Source organism: Erithacus rubecula (genome assembly GCF_903797595.1).
Source record: "Erithacus rubecula genome assembly, chromosome: 3".
In the NCBI taxonomy this organism is placed as follows: Eukaryota; Metazoa; Chordata; class Aves; order Passeriformes; family Muscicapidae; genus Erithacus; species Erithacus rubecula.
The window spans coordinates 43,596,853-43,618,125 of NC_136689.1; the positions used below are offsets into that span (position 1 = coordinate 43,596,853).

The following is a 21,273-nucleotide window of genomic DNA, read 5'->3' on the forward strand; positions in this document are numbered from 1 at the left end:
AACCCACCATGAGACCTAACATACTCAAATTAAAAAAAATCTGTAGTCAGGAGATAGAATCTGTAGGAGTGTGTGTGTGTGTGTGAGTATTTACACATGTTCGTATACACATATATTTTGTAAATTGCTTAAAACCTTACAGTTACCTCTCTGACAGAATCAGGATTGTCATTAATACTTTGGTAATAGTGTGAGGAGTTCTATGAAGTTTTTTGAGTGACTTCTAGTAAACTTTCAACCTCCATGATAAATTTATTCAAATTATTTTCAACAACCTGGTTCATTGATTTATGACTTACATACTTGCCTGGGGCACATGGCAGGAAAACAAATGAAAAATTGACATTTCTCAGGTAAGCTAGCAGAAACTCATGGTGTGTTTGAGAAAAGTTCTTCTGAATTAATGAAGAGAAAATGAAAATATAATTAAATTTGCAGTGAATATATCTAGTGTGACAATTCTGGATTGTTGGAGAAAATATTAAGATTTCTTATCATAACTGAAAATTCTCCTTTTTCCTCTCAAAATTATTTTTATCAATCCAATTGATTTAGCCTGCTTTATGTTTGAAGTACAAGCCAAGCTGGTTGTAGAAAACAAGGAAATTTTCAACTAGGAAGGAGAAAACGTGTATTGCTGATTATAGGATTAAATAACTTTTTGCAATTTTCTTAAATTAATTGCCTGACTGAAGCAAAGGTTCTACCATTTTAAATGACATTTAATTGACACTGCTTTCATAGTCTATAAAATTTACTCTGTTTTCTTTGGCAGGTGAAATAGTACATTTTTCCATTAACATTATATCAGTGGTGCTGCTAATATAACTGTAATAGTCTTCACTTTAGTTCTTCTGATAGTAAAGCTGCTGTGTTGCTTTTAGGTATTTTCTGTTTTGTTATTTTTGGGATGATGAAGATCTGTGCCTCTAGGACCCTTTCCTTCAGCAGATAAATATCTATGTCTCTGGAAGTGATATGTATATGTGTCATATTTGTCATATATACTGGAAATATACTTGGGGTGTGAAAGGCTGGGGGAACTAGATGGAATAGTGTTTCTGTAGTTAAAATAATTTAGCAAGAACTTTTTTTTTTTTTTTTGTGGAAGAGTGAAATATTTGCTTTTGTTACATTGCTACAGTATTAGCAGAACCATTGAATATGTACAGAAAAAGAAATGTGCAGTTGGCATTCTGTCCATGAGCAAGAGAGACCACATGGAAAAAAAAATGGTGCCTAAGCTGCTTGACATGAAACAAATTATTTTTTCCATTAACTTTGGAAGACACATACCTGTGTAAGGGCTTAAATATCTCCTGACATTATTCTGATACTGTTTATGTGATGTTTGCAAAGTCACATCATATAATATTGCCATTCTTTGTGGTGTGCTGTAAGTTTGTTGTTTTTTTTTTTAATTAAAGTTTGACGTAGCTGAGATTTTAAATGTATTTTTAGTATTTTCAATATATTTTTGGTACTTTAATTTTCTTTTACAACAGCCAACTTTGGGCCTATGCAAGTTGTACAACTTGCACACTGAACTGTTTAGTTCTTACAACTAAGTGTTTACCTTAAAAATTAACCTAAAAGAGAACCCTTTTTCCACCTTCATTTGTCTTGCACTTGTGAATTAATCCTGTCATAGACTAGGAACCAAAGAAAATAATCCAGCCTTTTGCTCTAAGGCACACACTTGATTGACACAATTAGGGTACAGCATGTTTTTGTGATAGAAATTGCACACTGGTGGTAGCTGAAAAGCCTAATTTCCTGCTGTCTTCTGATTACTACAAAAAAGACACTCAAACCAGACTCAGTGTTAGGGAAGATTTCTTGTATATTTGTTGTAGTCCTATATTTTCTTCTAGAAAGTACCTGACCTTTCAGCTGTCATCTGGGGGAAAAACAAGTTATTTTAGTCTGAAGCACATTTTAAAAATAATTCTTTTGGGAAAAACTGTTGTTTTGTCCAGTTTGCATCTTCACTGAGCAGAATGAAGGAATTTGCAGTACTCAAAGGGAGCTAATTTTAAAGAAAATTTGTGGAAAATCCCCTATATATTTTTTAAAATATGAAGTATTCTATGTAGAAATAATCAATCTAAAATATTCTACATGTATATTTTATTGATGGGCATTGGTCTTTGAGTGTCATCAAATGGCTTCTAAAAAGTGGATAAAAGGCTCAGAAAGAGATGATGATTTAGAGTAACTTCAAATCAATTTGTGAATAGAGTAAAAACAAGGAAGAGAAGAGAAAAAAAGAAAGAAAAATGCCACTTCCTTTTATGTTCCTGCCATCCCTTATTCTGTGGAGACAGATTTCCTGTTTCAGTTTGCATTTTTAGATGTAAACCAACTTCAGTTGGTTGCCACTGACTTGAATTTTTAAGGCAGAAATCTTTGCCTTTTGGGCTCCTGAGCAATCTTTCTCTTTGCTTGCCTTTGGCAAAAATAAAAACAGGATCTCTTTGCAGATAGAGGCAAATATTTTTACCTGGTCCTTCCTGTGTTTAAAAAGCTTCAAACTTAAGTGCTGGGATAGAAATCAGGTATATTCATTAACATCAGCTACTGAGCTCCTGTGTCATGACTGTCATGACAGACTGGGAGAAGTAATAACATTTTTTTTCCTTAAAAATAAAACCCAGGACCCAAACAAACTCCAAAGCTTGTTAACAATGCTTTTACATCCATTTTTAGTTTCTTACTAAATGTACGAGATTTATAAGTTAAATTGCTTCTAATTGTTTCTGGTTTTATCCCTTTGGGACCTTGAATTAATTCCAAAGCAAGTTGAATTTCCTTTTGAGTTCGTTACATCTGGTTTGACTACTCAGTTATTAAGACATCTTCCTCTAGCAGTTACGGAAAAGTTGAAAAGAGAACAGTTTTCATAATGCATCAGTTTTGCATTGTATTCCACCTGGTAAAACATTACACCTCCATCTTATATTTTTCCATGGAGGAGTTGTAGAGAAGTTGCAACAGGGGGTTTTTTGTGTGGTATTTGGGGGTTTTTGTTGTTTTTGGCAGGGAGGGGTTGTTGGTTTTTGTTGTTGTTAAGATGTTCAGAGAAAGCTGGTATTTTATTTTTTTTTATGTCCTTTTAAAGATGAGTACTGGAATATTACTCTAAATTCTTTTCTGGTTGGTGACACTAAAACCATGGCATACTTTCTCAACCTGATGAGAGTGCATTTCTCAGAGAAAAGTCAGATTGCTTTGCTGTTACTTGCCCGCATTGAATGATGTGTGTGTACTCGCAAGAAAATGAACTAATATATAATTTCCATTATGCTTGAGGCATAGACAACTTTTATCACTGTAAGGGTTTGCAGAATTGCAGAAGTATTTTAATTTCCACTAATACTTGCATACAATCGTCTTAATAGATCAAAGATGTAGTAATGTTGTAAATCTGTACATTGCTACTCTGCAACTTAAGGTATAAAATACCTTCTTTTTGAATATGCTATAATTTTCCCTTCTGAAATCTTGAAGTTGCATGGGAAACTTCTGCATACAGCTTGAAATAGATTGAGCATCTGCCACAGATAGATAGGTTCCACACAGTATTGTTATAAATTAAGGCAATGACTATCCAGATACAAAATTTTATTTTTTCTTTTATTTTTATAACTATACTATATCTACTCAGTTTGACAGCTAGAGTAAAAGGTGTAGGTAATTTATTAAACTTAAGATACTTTTACTAGGCAGTGTAGGACTTGCCATCCATTACTATTTAGTTTTACAAAAGGCAAGATTTAGGCAGGTTGGAAAGAAAAATAAATATACTGTAGGTGAGAAAGAGAGTTTGTCAGTCTGTAGTTAAAATAATTTTGACTTTTCTATTGTGCATTTTTCCACACACACTGTGGTGCTTTCTTTACCTTAAATTTATACTACATTTTAATGTTGAATCAAAGTGTCTAGGTAGGTTTTTTTTTTCAAGTCTTACGTTTTTTCTTATGAAAGGATGAAGTGTCCTGTCAAGAGCTGGAAACAGTGTTTCTTCCTCCTTTTAGGTAATTTCAAATGTGTTTGTGAATTTATGAACACTTTATATTGTAAAACATTTAATTTATTTTATAAATGTGTTTGTGTTTCTGTATAAATGTGCTTATAATACAGATAATGAATCACAGTTTCCTGTTCCACAGCTTTCATTGCAGAGGACACAAGATCTTAAATAGGTTATTGGCACAGACACTGCCAGTTCAGTGTGTGACATACTCTGTGAACCCCATTTCCTGCACCTGTATAATATTTGATTATTTAATTGTGTTCAGTGAAGGGAGGGAAATCACAGGGCAATTCTGTACTCTGTGTGCACTCTAGAGAAAATGAGGCCATTATATGAGTGTGGTAAATAAAGTCTTGTATATAAGAGATTATGAGTGTCATCTGTAATGTGTAGTAACTATTTAATGTTTAGTGCCTTCTGCCATAGTACTTAATTCTTGTTATGGAACTTCTTACAGTTACTAAAATTAAGCCTTAATGGAGAAATTTATTATAATATATGAAGATAAGAACTATAATATGTCATGCAACTTCTGTTTCTCTAACACATTTAGCACAAATCAATCACTAGTAGCTCGGATTTTTTCAGACACTGCTTCCCTATTGTTTAATATGGTTTTTAAAAAAAAAAAAAAAAACGTGAATTTATTGCAGTGTTGAGTATGTTTTTTGGCAATTTATTTTAGTGCACAAGGAAGGAAATTGTTTCTTAATTTAAATTTGTTTAACTTAGTTTTACCTCTTTTTTTATCCATATTTGAGGAAAGAGTAGGATTTAGATTATGATTACTTCTTTTTCTTAACAATTTAAAATAAAAATAATAACTAGAATATCTTCAGAATAAGAATAATAACTTGTCCTAGAATCTTGAAGGAGAGTGAGGAACAATAATTTCTGTTCACCAATATGAAATATTGTTCTTGGATTTAAATTTCATTAATTTTAAATCTTAAATTCTTAATTTTAATGACAAACAAACAAACAAAAAAAATCCCAAAACACAGAAGATGGATAATCAACCCAGTATGCTTAATGTTAATGACTGTTTTTTTTAAACTTTGATTGAGTGGTAAGGCAACCAAACAGAACTTAGTACAAGTGAATATAGTGAATATATAGTTTGCTTCACACAAAGGTTAATTAATGGTTTTGTTTAATATAATACAGGATTTAGAGAATTGTAGACTGCACACAAAAATGTATTTAAATAATGTGTCATCAAGATTTTCCAATATATTAATTATGATTTGAGAAAACAAGTAATTCAGATGCAAAGCGGTATTAATATTGATACAGGCTTTTCTTCTGGATGAGATTCATCATTAAAATTGATAATTTTGAGCAGCCTGCCTTGATCCTTTATAGCAGATGTACAAATTGATTTGTGTTTTCTTCAGGTTCTGCCTGCAAACAAGCAAGTGTAAATTAGGTGTCATGATGATTTGATGTCCCTAGCTAGTCTACTGGAACTATTCTCAGCAGCTTGTGTTATCATACAGTTCAGAAATTTTATGTAGTTAAATACTATCTTGTGGTGGGGTCACCCTCAGTCTAAAGAGGCAAAGTTGAGGGATATTAATTTGGTAAATGTAATCTCTGTTAATGCCACAGTGGCAAGGTACTTTTAATGGTATTGATTTCACGGTCAGAATAATTCTCTAAATATATTTCATCACAAAAGCAAGAATAATCCTGTATAGCTGTAGAAAGGAAATATAATAAAGGAGAAAATGCTGTCATTATGTGTTCACCATTTAGTGCAGAATTGCACTTAATCAAATTGACTACTACTTTCTCAAGCTGACATATTAAAATCTTTAAAACCTACTGATAAATTTGTTTCTTAAATATGAATGTAAAGTTCTGTCTGGAATGGCAGGCTAATTAAAGTTCCTGAATAAAATGTGTAGAAATTCTCTGAAAGCAGTTAAAGAAAACAGTTAATGAGCATAGCACTACTTAAAAAAACAGGGAGAAGGTAGAAGTTTGTTTAGTAGATCTTTTTGCTTTGATTTGAAGACTGCATTTCATTTTCATATTATTTTACTGTACAAAGATTTGACTTATGAAGCTACTAAAGTCAGAAGGTGAAGCAAAACAAGGGAAGTTGAGGAAAAAACTCCTTGCTGCTCTAAGGAAGAAAAAGTGCTTTACTGCCAAGTACTTTTACATGGGAAAGTGATTTTTTTCTAGGTCACTCACACAAGATGAATCAAATTTTCTGATTTCCTTACATCTCTTCATAAACAGCTCACACACACACACAGACGTACATATGTATATACACACACATACATATATGTATATATGCTTTGCATACAGAAATTCATGAAATGCAAAAAACCAAAATGATATGTCCAGTTCTTACACAGTAAGTCACCTGTAACCTTAGAGATCAGGAGACAAAACTTAAATAGTTCTTATCCTTTGATATAATATTTATGCAAAAAACATCATTAAAAGTTTCTTGCTGTTTATTCTTTTTGTAACCTGATGGAGAGAACTTTCAGATCTTGTGACAGAAACATAGAAACAGCATACAAGCTTTTTTTTTCCTGTAAGATCTTTTTTTATTGTCCCGAGGGAAATGAAAGAACAGATAGCTGATAATTTGTCACCTTGGCTAATTTCGTAATGCATTTTTCTCTATATTAATATATAATGTTTTGTAATAATTATTTTTTTCTTTTCTTTAATACTTACTAAATCTCTTGCAAATGCCTCTTCAGCATAAGTGAAGAGTGCATCAGTAAGGTGGTGTTTGAGATAAAGCTTTTTATCTTTATTAGTCCATTTTACTTGACAAAATACATGTGTTGATTATTGATTCATTTTTTTTCAAAATTTAGGCTATTACACTTTTAACAGAACTAATCAGAGAGAACTTCAGAAACAGCAAATTGAAGCAATGCTTTTTACCAGCACTTGGAGAGCTGCTTTACCTCATAGCCAGCAAGGTAAGACTGAAAGTGATACTTGCAAATTTGGCAAATGTGAAAAAAATTCCCATGGAAATGTAGACCAAAAAATCAAATTACTTAGTCATTTATATAGTTAGCTATTTCTGGTCTTTCTGTCTTCTCTAATACTTATTCTGCTTTAAAAGCTAGTCTGATAATTAACTTTGTCTGAGATTAATTAAAACAGCATTTTTCAAGTGCAGAATTTTAACTTCATAAAAGGGTTTAATCAGCCACCATAAACACTGCTGGCCTCCAAGTAGCAAATCTAAGGGTTCAAACATCTAAGCTAGAGATGTTGATTAAATAGGATGTATGAGGACAGCCTAGAATATCAATACATTTGATATATTAGTGTATCTTTATATCTAGTCCGTATTAAATCTTATTGTAGCATGGTTGGATTCACATCACGGTGGAAAAGGAAATGAAATTATCCTGACTAATTACAAATGGATGTGTTTAGTCTTAATTAAAACTGATTTAAGCCTTCAGTCTAGAAATAATAGATTTACATTAGAAGTAATAAGAAGTAATCAGTTATTTGTAGAAAAGAAATACTGTCAATATTAAGAATTGAAGTTGACATCTCCTTCAAACCATCACTTCTTTTTCCTTATTCTAAGAATAAAACGCTCTTTTACTTAACAGAAATGAAGGCATCTTCAAGCAGGAAAAGTCTAACCTTGGCTTCTCTGAAGCCTTTGTATTATCTGCATCATCTAATAGCTCTGAATGCTGACACATTAGTTTAACACGTCACTTGGTAATGGAGCAAAAGTGGCAAATGAATTGTTACTTTGGCTTTAGTTATGGCTTTGTGCTGAATTTCTAGGTTTTATTTCTTTATCTTCTAGCTCCTTTGCATGTTTCATGTGGTGTAGTGGTTGCCTTGTTTTTGTAGAATAACAAGCATTGTCTAGTTTTGTTGGACAATTGCCAAAGTGTTTGTCAAATACATGCTTACAGAACTTATAATGAGAAGTTATGTTCTGTAAAATGCATCCACACTCACAGTTGAAATGTTTTAATACTTGCTCGGTTTCCTCAGGAGAGAAGATTTGCACCTGCTATCTTCAAACAAATAAACTTGTTACGAACAAATAAAACACCAACTTGAAAATTATATTTGGCAGGAATATTTTACATGGCTTCATTTTATTTTGAAATTAAACTCTGATAGCTGAAACAATTCTGTTGACACTGGTTGTATAACACCAAAATGATTGGCACAGTTTTTTTCCTTCTGAAAATGTGAACTGACAAATTTTTCAGTCTGTGTATGAATTTCATGTTTGAAGCATTACAGCTTGCACATAAATCACAACTCTGTCATATTTCAAGGATGGTTATACAAATACACACATGTACACACACAAATATTAATGGGCTGCATTAGTTACACCTAAGAAATTGTTAGAGTGTAGAAATAAATATTTGAACACATATGAGCTCAAGACACTGTGTCTTGGTAAAATTTAAAAAATACCAATGTGACTTTTGTGCTTGGAAATACTAACCATTCCATTTTTTGAAGAAAAGCTCTGTTTTATTTTCCGTTCTATATGCATTTAACTTCAGAATACTGTAGTATTGTAGGCATTGTGTTGCTCATTAAACTGCTGAACAGGAGTGCTGAATGACCTTGCCAAAATCATATAGCAAGTCAAGGGTAATATGATAAATGAAACCAGAAAGTTTAATGCCAGCTTTTATCTTTAAACAGCAAAGCCTTATGGCTTGACTAATAAAGAAAACAAATCATAACTGCACCTAATTCATTAAGAACTATACACTTGTTTTTGTTGTTTCCTTCTATTTTGTGCTTTTTTTTTTTTTCCTGCTTGACTGTTTTATCCAATTGCTAAATATTTTCATTTAAACTGTAAGTTTTTGAGGTCGTGGCTGATTTTATTTATTCATTTATTTATTGGGGTTTTGTGAAGTGTTTCTAGGTCCAGCCACAATTTTAATAATAAATAATGGTAAAGATTAATTTTTTTATATGAACATTTATTAAATCATGAATTATCAAATACTTAAAATGAAATTCAGTTGTTTAGGTGCAGGATGATTAATGAAAAAATAAAAATGTAAAATATGTAAAATAAAATTTCACAGTTTGCACATCTCTGGCTTAGAAAATACGGGGAAATGTCCAGATAATCGTAATGGTCCTGTCCAATCCTAAACTTTCATAGTGTGTACTTGCTTATGAGTTCTCATAAGTAAGATCTTACACTCCATCTCTGCATTTTTATTCTGAACAGAAGGCAAGAGCAATTCACAAGTCGCATGAACAGACTCCAGGGAGTATGTTCTCATACTTGAGTGGATTGCCTTGGGGGAAAACTTTCAAGTTCTATGTAATATTTTTATTCATTTTGTGTTGTTTATGTTATTAGGGTGCAGAACCTAAAGTTTAATCAAAATCAACATGGGTTGTAAGCAAAAAGTAAGAAGATTTCCCAGTGTTTGGTGATACATTTTAAATTTGTTAAGTGTCAAGTGCTGTATGTTATGTTTAGGTAATGAAGAATGATACTAAGTTGCATACCCCTTTTGGGTTTTAAAATTTCTAAATAGAGATTAAACCTTGCAGGAAGTCTTTAGTCAGTTTGAAGAATGGAAAAACTATTAATGTTTTAGGATTGCACAATTTTTTATGGGTTTTTATTTTATATCACATTTAATATGTATGATTACAAAAGAACTTGAAAGAATTTCTGGTTCACTTAGGTGACTACAATGAGAAACAGACTCATGCCAGTTCCACCAAAGATTGTCATTTTAACTCTGTTTTGACTCCTAGTCTTGTTCTGCCTCTTCTAAGTAGAAAGGATTCCACTTTTGCCTCTTTGGCAGTAACCTACCTTTACTTTCTTGAAACTTGGGCTGTGGTTTTTTTAGACTACACACAATGTCTTGGAAAGTAAATGGTGATTACTTGTTAGCATGTTCTTATTCGGATAAGATGGAGGAGGTGAAATTAAGTGGATCTGATGTGTGTCAAGCCACTCTTGTTATTATCATTTATATCGTCCTATACATCCTAATAAAAGTTAGCAGTAAAAAAAATTTACAAATGCAATATTTAACAGACTCATTTTCTCTATGGATATATGTGGCAGATAAAGTTTTGTTGTCAATAAAGAAGGAAAATTAATTTTACGATACAATTCAGTAATAGTCTTCCATGCTAATATGCCATGCTTTAATTAAATGTCTGAAATGATCATATCATATATGTTGAATTGCTGTAAACCACGCAGAAATCAGCAAATTTAGAAAGTATAATTTGTTTCTACATCATTAACCCCCACTTTGCCTATCCTGTCCTTTCTATTAAAGCCAGTTCATTAGAATGCTAAAAATAATCTGAGAATATAATTAGTGGAGTTCAATTGCTGAAGAAATTACTGTTTGTCATCTTCTGTCTATTTACTAAACAAGTTTTTCATGATTTCATGGCCTGTCATCTTCACACTATCTAATGCCTATTATTTCTTGCTTTCTTTCCCTATATTTTTTCTACTTGCTAATATCTCTGTGTTACCAGTCTGGATATGGAAGTTGCTGCAGTTAAATCTCAGTGATATCCAAGTTTCCCCTTTTAAACTTAAAATTTTACAATAGGCTATTACTGGGACAGGGGGAAGTGAAATTTACTTGTAATGGAAAAATTAAGCTCTCATTCAACTAGTGGTGAATTAGTCTCTCTAATAGGGTGATTTCAAGGAAATATACATTAAGATCTTGAAACAGTGTTCGTATGTATTGAAGGCTATACCATACAGTAATTTTTCTTATATTTTATTCAAAAGAAAGTTTACTTTTTTTCCTTTTTACCTACTAAAAAAAATTAATTTTGCTTGTTTGGTATAATTAAATCACATTTAAAGAGAAGCATTTCTACTCTTAATGATCAATTGTCTCTCTCTGAAGTACTCAAAATGGTTGAGAGGAATGAAAGACCAGACACTTTTTTGTGTCTGTGTGAATTAGGATGAATTGATGAGATGTAGAAATATTAGGACAAATTTTGTTATGGATTTTGGAGACTACTTAAATAAGCTAATAAAATATCAATCTCAGTGCTGCACATGAAATAACATTAATTAGTAATAATGTCCTAAAATTTAGTATATTTAATTGCATGTCTTAATTTAAAATGTATATAATATGAACCTTATTAAGAACATGCTACTCATTTTTTATGTGACTGAGATTGTTGTGATTTTTTGATTTAATCAGTTGTGCCGTTGGCTTCATTTCAGGAGGAAAAAGGGGAGCACCCCAGGGAATGCTGGGCTGTTCCCTCAGCTGCTTACACTGTGCTAATGAGGTGTCTTCGGGAAGGGGTAAGGCTCTTTCATGGTCCTCAGTAGAATTTCTCCACAGTAATAACCCTTTAGGCATTGTGTGAGGATTGTAGCCTGCAGCGTTGCAGTACCTTGTCAGCCAAGCATTGCTCTTGAATTCAAATAATCATAAGATCATGACCTAAGCAGGAGATTAATGCAGGGTTGTTCTCTGTATATTCACCGTTTATCAATTGCTGCTTGTGTTGGGGGAAATGGGATAGTAAATAAAAATTATTGTTAATAAATGTGTAGTTTATTAATGATGGTGGCATCTTTTGAGAAATATTCTGACAGTTTGTGTTGCAATTTGAATTTCATATGTCTTTGTAAATCTTTGAGCAAGATTTAGGTTAGTTTCTTGAAGTGGATGATACACAGTTTTTTAAAAGTGCATTGTTATCCTACTGGCTTGTCAGTATTCTTTTGAGGCAAAAAAGTAATTAGGTTTATTCTTGTACATGTGCTATACTGTGGTCTTCATTGGTTTTGGTGATGCCTTAGCTGTGCTAGAAGAAGGGAAGAAAAATATGCATATAGTCCATTTGTAAAATGAAAAAGAATTGAGTGAGGGTTTACATTCATTGTTTTTATGAGACACTTTATTTTTGCCCAAGGCAAAGCTCAAGGCAGAAAACATGTCAGAGGTTGCTAGAAGGTGGAAAGCAAGAGGAAATACCTTTTCTCCTTCCTTTTTGAGATCTTTATTGCCTACAGATTGTGATTAATAAAGCAAGAGCCTAGATGCATTTTAATATCTTCAAACCTTCACGTGACCAAGAACACAGAACTGAGTTTGTATTGTAGACAATTTCCAGCTCATAATTAAGAATAAGATGTCACTCTAAGGCACAGTAGTGAGATGCTACTTAATTATAAATTTAGTAATGGAAGATTTGCTGTTTCTGAATATACAGTGTGCAGAAACTAAATCAAGACATCCATAAGACACTAATTTATTCTTATAAAATAAAGTCACTTCTTAGTCCTGAAGCATGTCAAATTTTTCTTAATAATTTATCTTGATATATTTTTTCTTGAAAAAATGACACAAAATAGAAGTGCATTTGCCATGCAGTAGTTCAAATTAAATTTAATGGAGCATAAATTAAAAATTGTGTCTAGGCTAACCAAGTACATCTGTGCACTTCTACACTTTCTGTTTGTGAGGATGCTCATTTGTTATGTAGACAGATATATTTTTAAAACATGTTTGACGCTGTAAACCTACACAGGACTTTAGGATGGAATGGACCTCTGGAGGGCATCTAATCCAACCTGCTGTTCACAGTAGGTCTAAATAGATCAGGTTGCTTAGGGACATGTCTATTTCAGTCTTGAATGTCTCTAATAATTATGGTCCCACCATCTTCTTGAATGGTCCGTGCACCTCCTTAATAGGAAAAAGTTTTTACTTGTTTATGATTGGAGTTTTCACTTCTGGCCATTGCCTCTTGTCCTGTGACTGTGCAGCTTTGAAAACATTTGTCACCAGCTTTCCTTTATTACAAGGAGGTAAGCTTTACATTCTTATATTATTAATAATTAAAAAACCACAAAAACATAATTAATTGCAATTGTTCTAAGCTCAGTTGTGAGTTAAATAAATTTTACTTCAGGCTGTTTTCTGAAGTGATTATGGGCTTATTGTCTCAGTATTTATGAAAATGGCAAGCTTTAACTTTTATGATAAGGTCTGAAGTATTGCAGTACATTGTATATGCATTATAAATATTAACTTCTATTTTTTTATTGCCATTTAGGAAGCTTTATTTGATTTATTTAGTAAAAATTCAAGAAAATAAAACCAATTCATATCATTCAGTACTAAGGTTTTTATAATTTTGAGTTTTTTAAACTAAGTTCACTGTTCTTGAGTTTTACTATGAACTACTCTGAAGTGTTCTTGGATTTCTGAGGTTTTATAAGATTTGTCATTATCAAAGCAGAATTGCCCTCTGAAACAGTAGAAGAGGAAGAAGTTTGAAATATGTGTGTCTCTCTTATTTGCCTGTAAAGGAACAAAATGTTCAGAAAATGCAGGTAGTGTCATTTCCACATACCTTCTGTGCCTGAAAATCTAACAGTCACAAAAACGTGTATGAGTCAGTGGAAGGCATTTAGGGTGATAGAAGCAGAAAATTGGGAAAGTCTTTTATCTGTAGGGGAACACAAGTTCAGATTTCCTGCATTTCAGTGTTGTTAACTTGAGATAGAAGTTGATTTTCAACTCAGGCTAAGAACAGTTGAGTTTAATTATCTGTCAAAGTAAGGGAATTGGTACACTCATAAATAAGTTAATGATAGGCTTGATTTGACACGTTTAGTCTTGGTATAGTATTGCAGTCTGTCAAAATACATGCAGTAAACATTTTCTGATATTTATTTGTTAATTTTTTCCAACAAGTGTTTCCAACAGTGAAACAAAATGCCTGTTTCAGGCATCTGTATTTAAGTTCAACTTCTAAATGTTTGTGTGCAAAGGAAGGTCCTGATTTCTACTGTTAAAGTGTATAGCTGTTAGAGTTCTTATGTTATCCAGTCATGCAAGGTACTTTCTGTTTCAGAAAGGATGTTCTTATTTAATATTGAGTACCTAATGCTAATGTAACAAGCATTTTTTTAATGTATTTTGCTTTATTTATTCAAAACTGCTTTGCTGAAGTTCCCCTTTGGGAATCAGTGGATCATCCTGTCTCTGATTTGAATCTTGTCATTGACTCTGCATATATTTTTTTCTCTTCATTATATTTAAGGTTCAACCCACTCTTAACTAAGTGAAATCTTCACTTTAGTTCCTATTTTACATTTGCTTCTATTCAGTCAATTCTTTCACCTTTTTGCTGCTCTAATTTATCCCTTAAGTTTGTCCCTCCCTTTAGATCCTCCCTAGTCTTAGAACTGATATTTTTTCCTGTATCCAAATCACCTTTTGATGTGTTTAATAATTTTTCTTCTCTGATTTGGTCTGGATTATGTTGCTTGGATGAGGTCTCTCACTGAAACTATACAGTGAAGTCAGAAACTTTGTGCAAGCCTCCTTTTTAGTCTTCCTGAGAATGGAACCATTGAAAGATTGTTCAGAAAGTTGGTATCTGTCCATTTATCTCACAAATGGCATGTAAATTTAAAGTACACAATTACATGCAATTGTAGTTATAACTTCATAGAATCTCAAAAAAATATATGCCAGCAATACACTTGCATGGATAAATGAATATATGCATATTAGCTGTATCTGGCTTTTAAAAGATACATAACCCTCTCCTTTTATGGAGTGGCAAATGGGGAATATATTTGAGTCAGAAATAGTGAATGAGTTTATGAAGGATAATTTTCTGTCTCTTGGATGTGCAAGGTACAGTGTAAACAAGATTTTTAATAAATGAGATCTTGCCAGAAAGCTATATAGTGCACATTTCCCTCTTCCATGTGGACTTCCTCCTTTAGGAGGGAACAAGATGTAAGTCTGGGGGCTTTGGTTCGGAACAAATGAGAAATTTTAATAATAAAATAAATCTTTAAAAAATAATTGCCAATATGTAATAAAAGTTTGTTTCGTAATGTGTATTCTTAGCCAGAACTGTTCCTTAATAGTGAATTTTTAGGAGAAAGGAGAATTTTGAGGAGAGAATAAAAATCACAGCTGTTTTCTGTGAAGGTATAATACAGTAGTACAACAGGATCAGTTTGAATCATATATATTCTCATTTTTATTTCTTCTTTAGATATCAGTTCTTATATTGGCAGAACTGCCTGTATAATTCTCTGAATCATATACATTATCACTTTAATTTCTTCTTTACATATCAATTCTCCAGTTTACTGCCAGAAATTAAAAAATATGACGGTATTTTAAAGGTTTTTTCTACAATTTTCTCTTCTCTCTGAACGCTTGATGTTGCAAATTGTTGCCAAGCTAAGATTTAATTCTTAGAATCATGAATGCTTTGGAGGCTACAGCTTTACTTAATTTGTAGGTTTTTATTCTGTCTTCTTAGATTAAAGGAAGAAGTGTATTTGGAAGTTGATTAGAAGAATTATGTGGAATTCAGTGTTGCTTCCTAAATCCTTTAGCTTTCAATGTTTTTTTATCAGTATTATGCTGTTACTCAAATGTGTATATCTATATTTAGTATAATATAAGATCATAGAATGTCCAAGTTGGAAGGGACCCATAGAGACCTTCTCCTGTTCTGCACAGGGCATACCAAGAGTCACACCCTGTGCCCAAGGTGTTGTCCAATCTCCTCTTGAACTCTCCTAGGCTCAGTGCCAGACCACTCTCTGAGTGAAAAACCTTTTCCTGATATCCAACTTCAACCTTCCCTGGCACAGCATCATGCTGTTCCTATTACTGATCATCAGAGAGGAGAGATCAGTGCCTGACCCTCCACTTGCCCTCAGGAGGAAGTTGTAACTTCAGCAGTGAGATCTCCCCTCAGTCTCCTCCAGGCTGAACAAACCCAAGTGACCTCAGCTGCTGCTCATACAGCTCCCCTTCATAGCCCTTCACATCTTCCTTGTCCTCCTTTGGATGGTCTCTGACAGCTTAATGTATTTTTCATATTGTGGTACCCAAACCTGGGCCCAGCACTTGAGGTGAGGCCACCCCAGAGCAGAGCAGGATAATCCCCTCCCTTGCCTGGAGATGCTGTCCCTGATGTCACCCAGGACATGTTTAGCCCTCCTGGTTGCCAGGGCTCTGCTGACTCATATTAAACTTGTCATCAACCAGGACCCTCAAGTCTTTTTTCCACAGGGCTGCTCTCCAGCCTCATTCCCCAGTCTGTCCATACATCCAGGGTTGTCCCAACTCAACTGCAGAATCTGGTACTTGCCCGTCTTAAACTTCATATCATTGGTGATTGCCCAGACTTCTTAATTTGTTGACGTCTCTCTGCAGGTCCTCTCTGCCTTCGATAGGTCAACAGCTCCTCTCAACTTAATTTCATCACTAAAGATTCTTTAAAAGGATCATAAAATATTTTATCCTAACTTTTAATAAAAGGAAGTTATGCTATTTTTTAGTAGTATGTTAGTTATCATAGTGGCTGTAACTTTTGTGCTTCCAAAATTTTTGCTGCACTGTTAAATTTATAACAGTCAGTAAAAATATCCAGTAGTTTCAGTTATTTAAAAAAAAAATGGAAGTAGATGTTTTCATAATGTTGATTTACCTCCCCTGCTCCCCCCATCCCCCCCAATTAAAATGGAAAGACTTGATTTAAAAGAGTTTTCTTTCAGTAGTTTGCAACTTTTTATTCTCCAGGTATTTGCATTTTCACTCAAGGCTGTTTTTCATTAAGCATCCCTGACTTCCCTAGAAACGTGTATCTTCAAGTGTTCAACATGACTGAAAATTAAGAGCTTTAAGTGTGTTTTATAAAACTAATTGAAATCTAAACCTATTGAAAATAAAGTATGTTCTTTTTTTATACAGTTCTATTCATCGTTTTAGATTTCATGCAGTTCATGATGTAGACAGAGGGTTACTAATATAGTGAATTGCTTTACTCATATCTTGAAGATCCATTTCTGTTCACTGAAATAGCTTATGTAACATCACTGGATGAGTCCTTTAGTTAAGAGGCCAAATATTAAAGTCAGTCTTGCCTTGCAGACAGCTAATTAAGCAGAAGATGGTACAAGTCTCATTGCTTAGATAGTGCTCAGGAACAGATACCAGAGGAGCTGAAATGGAAGGTCCCAGGTGGCAGCAAATAGAATTACTTTGGCAGCATCATTGAGCTTTTAGAGCACAGTGGTGATACATTATAATTTTCTAGTCAAAAGTAGCAGGACAATCTGGAATAGGGCATAACTCATCCCATCAGTTTTTGAAAGGAAATAAAGCACATCATCAGGACCAAATTTGATAAAGAAAAGCTGTAATTGCATCTGGAAATTTCTTAACAGTAATAATAGCTATTATCCACTATATATTGCTTTGATTATGATTAATTAATGGGATTATAGTTAATTTATTAAATGTTTATGCCTACTTAAATTAGGAGTGGAGTTCCAATTGACAGTCTTAATAATCACTTCATATGTAAGAAAGACTTAACTTGACAATTGCATTTCAATTATGGATTAGATTGTTATATGCATCATATTAGTCAATTTGATAAATACATGCATTTTTACCCTAACTGTACCCCCCTGAAAAAACTGAATGCAGAAGTATAACTCACAGAAAAAAAAGATTAAAACTGAACGTTATTTATAAAACATTTTCAGAATTTTAATTTTAGTAAACATGTATGAGTATCTGTGTTTATCTGTATATATATATATATATAAAAAATCTGTGTAATGCAATATTTTGAAGTAATCAAAATTGTAAAAAGAGAGAAGCCTAAATTTTCTTTTGTTTTATTGCTGCAAATAAAAAGGAAGACCACAGAATTCAGTGGAGTTTTTACGTGAGTGTAACCACTTTAGATGGAAATTGACTTTGGTATTTCTGTTAAATATTTTGAGTAGAGCTGCAGTTCTTTGGAAGAATAGGAAGGATTATCATGAAAATGATGAATACAGCCTTTCTTTTTCTTTTTTTTTTTGGCAGCATTATACTAGAGTTTCCAAATATTTCTACATCTAAAAATCTGTATTTTAGCTTTACTAAGTCAGTAGAAGGAAAAGTGAATGTTGATTATATTTTAATGAAGTATAAGTTCTCCCCTTCTGCAAGGCTTTTTGTACTACTTTCTGAAAGGTTTCACTGTCATTGCTCACAGTTATTGGTGGCTCTGATTGTAAAGATAACTGTTAGAAATCCAAAGCTTAGTAGGCTAAAATAAAGATCAGTTTAAGAAAGAAATCAGTTAGACATTATGATGAATTATTTGTGAAGCCAGACTATAAGGAAAAATAGAATTATAAAAATAATATTAAAATTTAATCTTGCTGAATTCAAGATGCTATTTAAGACATTGTTGAAGGACTTCACTTTTTTGTAGTTCAGAACTGAGATGAGGTGAGACAATGCAGAGCCAAAATAACACCAGCAATGTGTCTTGCAGTTCTGTTAAAGACTTTGATTTTAAGAGAAAATTATTTGATTAGTACTAAAAATATGAAGGATTCAGAATCTCATGTGGAAATTTCAGACTGCTTTTAGTAAATGAGACCTAATAATTTATCTTAAGCATTGGTCAGGATTGTCTGCTTCAGGAGAAAAAAAGGGAGTTGTGGAACAACTTAATTTGCAAGAAGTCTTTGTCTTTATTCAGGGATTTGTTGACTCTTCTGAATAAAGAGCGTTTAATGTATTTTTTTCCTAATGTAAATTAATATCTCTTAATTGTGCTGTTCAGAGCTTGTTCTAGTAATGAGTGTTAACACAAATTCATTCATTTATAAATCACTGATCATAAAACACCTCTAATAAACAAAAGCTTTTCATTTGTAGTGACTGCATTTAATTTGGGGTGTTTATTTGGAGAGGAAAGGTTTTTTATTAAATTATACTTGTATTAAATTGTGTTTGTAAGTAGAAGAGCAAGTGGGGGGAAGTAGGATCTGTGAACATAACTTTGTCATCAGGTGAGGTTTCTTGAAAACTTACTTTTGCCAGTATCAAAAAGAATTGAGAAACCAAGTCAGGATAATGCACATTGAATAAAATGTGGACATAGTAAATTACAAAGAAATCAGAAACATTTGCAAATGTGTTTTCCTTCTTCTTCCTATAGGAAGAGCGGGTAGTGAACCATTTAGCAGCAAAAATAATTGAAAATGTTTGTACAACTCGCTCATGCCATGCACAAGGATTTATTACAGGAGAAATTGGACCTGTCTTGTGGTACCTTTTCACACATTCTACAGGAGATTCTTTGAAGATAACTCCTATTTCGGTAAGGAATTTCCTTTTGTGGTGGTGTAATGCTTTGGTATTTGGTCTGAAAGACCTTCTGAATTGGAACTGAAATATGTTTGAGCGTGTTTGCTGTATGCTTGTGGTTTTTTGTGTTTCAGACGACATTAAAATATATTTGAAAGATTTCTGAAATTGAAAAATGCATTTATTACAGTTCAGTGCTTATGAATAGTTCTTATGAGTCATCATTTTCCAGAACATATATTTTCTTATTGAGTTACGTTTAAAAAGTTTAACCTTTCAAAGAAACTATTAAATTCTTGCAAAATTGAAATTTCTCCTTTTGTATGGTGTTTCAAGTAAGAACTGTTTATTCTCTTTATCAATGACTTGTTTAGAAGACCTGGTTGAATTAATTACGTTTCTTTGTATAAAATTGTCTAGTCTTTGCCCTGAATTTTTAAGGCATTATAGAATGATAACAAGACATGAGAGCAGCAGGTTTGGAACAAAAGGATTTATGAGGTAGAAAATAATTAGCAGGACTGTGAGTTTCACTATTGCTCTTGGACTTTTTACAAGAGTGTGTAATAACAGGACATGGGGGATGGATTCAAACTAAAAGAAAATAGATTTAGATTAGATATTGGGGAAAAAAATCTTTATTGTGAGGGTGATGAGACACTGGCACAGGTTCCTCGGAAAAGTTGTGGCTGCCCCATTCCCTGGCAGTGTTCATGGCCAGGTTGGATGGAGCTCTTGCTTCCCAAATGAAAAATGGTAGTGTCACTGCTGCAGCAGTATGCATATAGACACATCTAGCATAAAGATAATGAAAGAAAGAGAAATAAAAATTTATTTGCTGTGTGGCTGAAGAGGTAAATGGTTTTAATAAATTTATCATTTTTAAAACCATATATGTTTATTGATTTTTTTACCTTACTGTGTTGTATTTGTGGCAGAATCTTGCCTGCAATATAAACCGCTCAAATACTGGGAAAATGTCTTGACATTTTAGAACAGGAAACATATTTATTAAAATACGTGTTACAAAAAAACTTTGCTCTGGTAGCATCTGAAATTCTTGGCAAAAACAGTCTTTGAACTTTCATGGGTAGAGAGTAGTCTGTCTCTAAATATGCAAAGTGTATGTGTTAGTCTGGCTACTAGGCTGCTTTGTTAGAAGGGGTCTTATGCTTAGATCACAACTGCATATATGGCAGAAGACAGGAGATAAGAGTCACGATTTCCTTTACTTACTGACTTTTTAAGGTAGCCTGCTCAATCATCTCTTCTATCACTACTTTTGCTGTAAGGGTTGTTTTGTATCATGTGCTTTCTGTTCTTGTCAATCATTAGACTGAGCAGCTGTTATTTATTTGCTACTAGGTTATGGCATTTTGTGGGTTTTTTTATCTCTTTCAACTCATGCTGAAAGTTTCTTCTTGTTTCTCTGCTATCTGCTTGGAGAACTTTGCTTCATCACTTACCATTCTCTTGATTCCTACAGCAGACTTCCAGGGCCTGCTGCATTTGTAGGGACCAGCTGGCCAGTTATGCCTGCCTTGTGTACCACAGCAAACTACATATCGTGGAGAAACTGTCTCAATTGCATTCAGACACCGAGCTAAGATCACCAGAGGAATTATCAGCAGGCTTTTGCTTTTCTTTTTCTTTTCCTGTCCTGAAAACTCCATTTCTTCTTGGACAATATAGTATGCTTGAGGTGGGGCAGAGCTTTTTTTCTGCTCAATAATATGCAGAAGCTACACATCTGACTTAAAAGAATAAACTTGTGATTAGTGGAGATGCACTACGGCTTTCTGCAGCATAAGGCTCAGAGGTTACTGTCATCAATGCCATATGATTTACTCACTTTGCCTTTGGATGAATGTCGAGAGACAATGAGAAGAGTGGTTGTTGTTTGTTCTTCTGTATCCTCTGCTTCTTTTGAGAACCCAGGTCACTGGATCTTCCAAAGGCAGTAAGGTTCAGGTGAACCACTAAGAAGCCATTTCTTTGTCATAGTATTTATGTTATAGATATCTAGCCTCTTCTAAGCACTATTGATGTCTTGTGTCCATTGATAGC

The 21,273-nt window shown here is 33.2% G+C and overlaps 1 protein-coding gene across 12 annotated transcripts in view; it reads left to right on the plus strand.

Moving 5' to 3' along the window:
• ULK4 (unc-51 like kinase 4) overlaps nucleotides 1-21,273 on the plus strand; it is a 217,325-nt gene that overhangs the window by 29,375 nt on the left and 166,677 nt on the right. For 11 of the 12 annotated variants that reach the window (XM_079299920.1, XM_079299912.1, XM_079299915.1 and 8 more), the window contains 3 exons: nucleotides 6,886-6,993; nucleotides 11,274-11,357; nucleotides 19,058-19,219. In XM_079299920.1, the coding sequence (XP_079156046.1) occupies nucleotides 6,886-6,993; nucleotides 11,274-11,357; nucleotides 19,058-19,219 (354 nt within the window). The remainder of the gene's footprint in view (nucleotides 1-6,885; nucleotides 6,994-11,273; nucleotides 11,358-19,057; nucleotides 19,220-21,273) is intronic. The other variant, XM_079299913.1, reaches the window with a different exon arrangement.